The following is a 6,702-nucleotide window of genomic DNA, read 5'->3' as shown; positions in this document are numbered from 1 at the left end:
GATAGACTATTGCTCCAGCTCAGTATTTACTCTGAATGGTAGCAGGTCTCCAAGGTCTTTCTCAGTCTTGCTACTTTAAAATCTATGACTAGATACGACACAGATTGAACCTACTGTAGCCATGTTGGTCTGAAGCAACAGAACAAAGTTTGAGTCCAGGGGCACCTTTAAGACTAAAAGTTTAATTCTGGCTGTAAGCTTTCATGTGCTTGCATACTTCATCAGCTTACATCCAGAATTAAACTTTGTTGGCCTTAAAAGTGCCACTCGACTCAAACTTTGTTCTACGAATACTGTGTGTGATTGGGAAGACATGCATGTACCAGTACTGGTGTCTAGGGGTGTGCACACACAAAAAATGGTATTTTTCGGGTTCAGGTATACCAAACCCGAAAAATATTGGTATATAGTGATATTCCTGAATCCCAATATCGGTACCAATATCAGTATTGTATTGGGATTCGGGAAGTGATTGGTATTGTCAAAAATATTTCGCTGGGAGTCATGTTTCCATGCCTACTCATCCCTTTCCTAGTTGGCCCGCAGTGGTGGGTTGGCTGGGCGAGGGGAGACAGAAGGGAAGGGGAGCATTTAAAGATGCTTCCCCAATCTGTTATCCCTTCCCCAGCTGGCCTACCAAGGCAGGTTGGCTGGGGAAGGGAAGAAGGATTAGGGCTGCATGTTTCCATACCTCCCCATCCCTTTCCCAACCACCCCACCAAGGCGAATTAACTTTAATTAAATCAACTTTACTTAAATTAGGTGTCCCCCGAGAAATTTAAATGCCCTCGACAAAAAAAATCCTGGCTACGGGTCTGGGTGGGGCTTGGAGGAGGCGGACCATGGAAGTGATGGCTTCAGCCATCCCTCAGACAAAATCCCTCTCCTCTATTTAAAGCCCCGCCCTCATGCTCCTCCATGTTGTTGAGTCTTGGGTTAAAAGGAGGTGTCTTGTGGCTTCCCTTTAGGAATATGTAGTGCCATAAGCAGCTCTCCACTTCCCATCTTGAGTCATGTGGAGAAAATCTTTTTGTACTAATGTATAGCTGAAGTTCTTAAAAGGAATGCTAATGGAATAAGTGGCTTTGCGTCAAAAACATCTTGATTAATTGGATTAGTGGTCTAACCACGCAGGTCCTGGCATAGGTCTGAATCTCTTGGAGGTTCTTATTTCATTTTTCTGGTGCGCTATGATGGGATGAAAGTGGGTGTATATCCAATCTCATTTCCTACAGGGCTATTTTTGGGCAGGAACGCACAGGAACGGAGTTCCGGCTGGCTCCCGAGTTGGCCACGCCCAGCAGGAACTCGTTAGCATAATAGGCCACACCCAACAGCAGGAACTCATTAGGATTGGCTACATTAGGGGTGTGTGGCCTAACATGCAAAGGAGTTCCTGCTACAAAAAAGCCCTGGGTTTGGACAACATACAAGGTAAACAGAATAGGAAGCAAAAGGTGGGTGTGGCTGGATAACCACACTTCTGATAACATGTGAGTGCGGCCTAATGGGCTAATGAGCTGTGCTGTCAGGGGTGTGGCCCAATATGCTAATAGGTTCCTGCTGTTGGGTGTGACCTATTATGCTAATGAGTTCCTGCTGGGCTTCTTCTACAAAAAGAACCCTGACTTCCTATATGTCAGTTCTCTTTATACTGTAAACCAGGGGTGTCAAACATACGGCCTGTGGGATGGAGCAGCTTGTCCAGGGCTCTTATCTGGTCCACGAGCAACTGGTCATTATCTTTATTGCCAGATGACAGAGCCTATGCATTATGTTCCTATATACTGTCCCAGTGCCCATGAGTAATGGGCAGTGGAGGTGGGAGGGTGGGTATCAGGGAGATATTTAAAGGAAATACTGTAATAATGTTAACGTTTTAAGCATGTTTGTATTTTGATTGAAAAAATTAATATCATTAATTAGGTTGCCCAGTGTCCTGCATAAAGTTTATATCTCCCGTACCTGGCATTACATTTTATGGCACGCATCGCCCGGCCTGACGGAATGACATTTACTTCGACACCTCTGTGTGTAAATGAACCAAAACTACAATTCCTGGGCCCCGTGTTTCTGACTGAGATTAGCTGGTCACAGAGCTAAGATGGAAGGGCAACATATAAGAACATTGGGTGGCAATAGTACAGCCTTCTGCGTACAAAGCCATGTGTTATACTGTTGAGCCATGAGCCTGTGACCCATCCTCATAAAAGATGGGATTCTATCAGGTGTGGCTTGTCATGCAAGAGGAAGAAAACCTGTACTTGCTGAAATGCATTCCTCTACATAGCCAGGGCTATTTTTGGACAGGAACGCACAGGAACGGAGTTCCGGCTGGCTCCCAAGTTGGCCACGCCCAGCAGGAACTCATTAGCATAATAGGCCACGCCCAACTCGTTAGCATAATAGGCCACGCCCAACAGCAGAAACTCATTAGGATTGGCTACATTAGGGGTGTGTGGCCTAACATGCAAAGGAGTTCCTGCTACAAAAAAGCCCAGGGTTTTGACAACAAAGTAAACAGAATAAGAAGCAAAAGGTGGGTGTGGCTGGATGAGCACACTTCTGGTAACATGGGGGAGTGGCCTAATAGGCCAATGAGCTGTGCTGTCAGGGGTGTGGCCCAATATGCTAATGAGTTCCTGCTGTTGGGTGTGGCCTATTATGCTAATGAGTTCCTGCTGGGCTTTTTCTACAAAAAGAGCCCTGCCTTGGTAATTTCCTATCAAATGTTTGTATAGGGACAAAAGGGTGCCATGGGGGATTTGTAATAATGGAGAAGTTCCATCTCCTAAATACTGCATCATAAATCAAGTGTACATTTTGCAAGAGATTCGATTCCAGTGGCACCTTAGAGACCAACAAGAGCCTCAAGGTATAAGCTTGTTGGTCTCCAGGGTGCTACTGGATTCAAATCTATCTGTTCTACTGCAGAGCAACTCAGCTACCCTCTGAAACAGGACTGATATCCCTCATGTATAAACCAGAAAATTATGCAGCAAAAGTTAGCTGCAGCTAAAGTCCCCGTGAAAACAATTAGACGGAACTCGGTCATGACTAATTTAAGTGCCGCTTACTTCAGTGAGAGTAAGCCATGACAAACGTTGCTTGAACTGTGCCTTAGATGAGGCACGGCTTAAAGGAAATTGTTCTGCTGTTATGCCTGTTGTGTTTTTTCATGCAGTTTTGGTGACAAAATATGTCACATATTATTAAATGGGTATAGATTCAGGTGGGTAGCCGTGTTGGTCTGGAGCAGCAGAAAGAAGTTTGAGTCCAGTGGCACCTTTAAGATCAACAAAGTCTAATTCAAGGCAGAGGTCATTTCGGGGGGGAACGCGGGGGATCGCAGTTCCCCCGGGTGGGGTACGGGGGGCGGGGCAGATGACGAAGCCCCACCCCCTGCTTCCGGCCGCCCCGCTTCCGGCCCTCATTCAGCCAGGAGGAGGCAGGAGAAGAGGGAGGGTAAGTTGCTTCCTCCCTGCCTCTCCCCACCCCTGCCTGCCTGGGGCCAGGGAGGGCCTTCGCGGGGCTTCCTTGCACTCCCGCCGGCTTTGCAGGTCCACTGCTGGGCCCCTCATGGGACTCGGCAGTGGAGCTGCAAGGCCGGCGGTGGCGGCTGGGACCGTTGGGGGCGGGGTGTGTGGCCTTATGACACCTTTCCGGTGATGTCAGGGGGTGTGGCATATGCTAATGAGTTATGCTAATGAGTTCCCCTAGCTCTTTTTCTACGAAACGACCCCTGATTCAAGGTATAAGCTTTCATGTGCAAGCACTGTCCTTCAGAGAAGTGTGCTTGCACATGAGAGCCTATACCTTGAATTAGACTTTGTTGGTCTTAAAGGTGCCGCTGGACTCAAAACTTTGTTCTATTAAATGGGTGCTATCCACAGTACTTCAAAAATTTGTCTGGTCTCATGTTTCTTTCCTCTCCTCTTTAGCCTCTGGAAGACCAGGTTCGGGACCTGTTACGTGAAGCAGACAAAACTGTGGAAGAAAACAAAGATCAAGAAGAGGTGTACGATGCCATGGCGGAGACACTGGGAGATGCTTGGGACTCCCTTGTTATTGTTCTAGAGAAACGCAGGGAACTTTTGAAACTTACTGCAGATTTTTTTGAAAAAGCTCTGGAGGTTTGTATACAGAAATCCTCAAGCAAATTTATTATATAAAAATTCTGTTCGTTGTATTAGAATAGGTAGGGAGTAAAATAGTCCCTAAGTGGATTTCTGTTTGTGCTCCGCCTAGTAGGGAAATGATCAAAACAAACATTTAGACTGAAGGTACCTGAGGGAAGTATGGCTGGAATAGTTTTCAGGTATCTCACCAAATAAGAAATAATTAAAATTAAAAATATTTTATTAATTAATTAGTACTTCTTGGACTTAGTTCATAAGTAATAAAAAGAAATGCTTCATAGGGATGAGGAATCCCCCCTGAGCAGTTTTATCACTCTTAGCAGAACTTTTTTTTACTTCCCTCAGCAAAGAGCCCCCCAAACTTACCTTACTTTCTGGCTGATTTCGCACTAGAGCTGCCTCGCTGATGCACCGCCGTTTGCCCTGGTTCTATTGGTCAATTTCACGCCCGAAGCCGCGCGGCTGATTTTGAGCCGCGGCTTCACCTTTGACCCGCGGCTTCACCTGATTAACACATGGAATTCACTGCCACAGGAGGTGGTGGCGGCTGCAGGCATGGATGGCTTCAAGGGGGAATTGGATGAACATATGGAGCAGAGGTCCATCAGTGGCTATTAGCCACAAGGTATAGATAGGAAGCTTCGGTCTGGGGCAAGTGATGCTCTGTATTCTCAGTGCTGGGGAGGGGCAAGAGTGGGAGAGCTTCTAGCGTCCTGGCCCCACTGGTGGACCTCCTGATGGCACCTGGTATTTTTGGCCACTGTGTGACAGAGTGTTGGACTGGATGAGTCGTTGGCCTGATCCAACACTGGCTTCTTAATGGGGGCCAACTCCTGCCAGTTTCTCCTTGAGCGGCAGTAATCCACTGTGCGTCATATTTTGTCCCCCCCACAGAGCCCCCTGACCATATGAAGCAGCTTTTCACAGGGCAGAAGGAGCTGCTGAGGGATAGGAGGACAGAGATAGTTCAATTTCCATTGTCTTTTCTTTGTTTAAGAAGATTTGGGTCATGAGATCCCAGTGTCTGAGATCCCTTCTCCTTCCCAAATCCTACCCTCACCAGGCTCCATCTCGAAATCTCCAGGAATTTCCAACCTGGAGCTGGAAACCCTATTAGGGTGTTCTTTTGAGCAAGAGAACTACCAAAATAAAATAAAAATTCACGAAGCATTGCTTTTGCTGTCAGAATGATGTGAGTGGCAAGAGCGGGACCCAGGATCAGGCCTTATTATATCCTGAAGAATTTGAGCAAGGGACGAATGGAAAATGTCATATTGACTTAAAATGGAAATACTGGAAACTTCTCTGTGAAATGTTTTGCTTTAAATGACAGAATGTGATTATGTATAATCTTTGTTTTATTATGATAAAGTGCAAGCCTCATCTCAAGGATATTCTTTAATGAAAATCAGAACTCAAATCCCAAATGCTGTAGCATAATGGATTTGTTTTATATCATAAAGATCATAAAAACAGGGCAGAACATGAGGAGAGGCAGGCAGAGCAGAAGGCTTATTTTTCATCATCTTTCTTAATTTCATCCGAGGTTGCAACGTTCTGAACTTCACTGGTTTGTTTTATTTAGTTTTACAATTTTATTTAGTTTTACAATTTTACTTAGTAGACAAAGGGCAAACATATCAGACATCTGCTGTATTTAAAAGGGAGAGGAAGACTGCCTTGAACCAAGAGGAAAGGCAGGATATTGAAGCAAGAGGGGAAAAAGGTAAAGGTAAAGGTTTCCCTTGCTTGAAAGCCAGTCGAATCCGACGCTAGGGGGCGGTGCTCATCTCCATTTCCAAGCCGAAGAGCCAGCGCTGTCCAAAGACATTTCTGTGGTCATGTGGCTGGCATGACTAAACACCGAGGTGCACCTTCCCACTGAAGTGGTACCTATTTAGCTACTTGCAATTTCTTGCTTTCGAACTGCTAGGTTGGCAGGAGCTGGGACCAGAGACGGGAGCTCACTCCGTCATGCAGCACTCGGGTCTCGAACTGCCGAACTACAGACCTTCTGGTCTGCAGCTCAGCATCTTAACCCCTGAGCCACCACGGCCCCATCCAAGAGGAAAGGCAGGATATCAATATAAATTGACATGACCAAAAAATGATTAGCATAAAGCCATTTAAATATCAGCCAATTCCCTCCAGTCCTCCCCCCCACCAGGGTACTACACTGGACTGTGAGGTACTGTGGAAGAATCTCAGCATGACGAAAAAACAAGCTCGAAGAAAGTGACTTGCCCAAGGTCATCCAGTGTGGGATCCATGAATAGATTGTGTCAGGGGTCGATTCGGGGGAATCGCGGGGATCGCTGTTCCCCCGGGTGAGGTGCAGGGGGCGGGGTACACGACAAAGCCCCACCCCCTGCTTCCGGTCAGGGTAAAATGGCGATTTGACGCACCCTGTAAGTGCTCAGGGTGGACGGGTGTTCCTTACAGCAGTTTGGACTGTATTTGGGTCCAACGCGGCTTCCCCCAGGCAGGGGGAATGGCTGGCAGGCATCAAGACCCAAGAGAGAGTTAAGATTGGTGTGATCAAGTCTCAGAGGAGGCTTGTATT

The 6,702-nt window shown here is 46.6% G+C and overlaps 1 protein-coding gene across 1 annotated transcript in view; it reads left to right on the top strand.

Annotated features, from left to right (window-relative positions):
• Window positions 1–6,702, top strand: part of LOC107117946 (coiled-coil domain-containing protein 141-like) — a 77,450-nt gene that overhangs the window by 44,280 nt on the left and 26,468 nt on the right. Inside the window, exon 3 of the mRNA XM_015420141.1 lies at window positions 3,942–4,133. Within this exon, the coding sequence (XP_015275627.1) occupies window positions 3,942–4,133 (192 nt within the window). The remainder of the gene's footprint in view (window positions 1–3,941; window positions 4,134–6,702) is intronic.

The sequence above is a fragment of the Gekko japonicus genome, unplaced genomic scaffold, assembly GCF_001447785.1.
Source record: "Gekko japonicus isolate JY-2015 unplaced genomic scaffold, Gekko_japonicus_V1.1 scaffold51, whole genome shotgun sequence".
Lineage (NCBI taxonomy): Eukaryota > Metazoa > Chordata > Lepidosauria > Squamata > Gekkonidae > Gekko > Gekko japonicus.
This window is presented reverse-complemented; position numbering and strand designations above follow the sequence as displayed.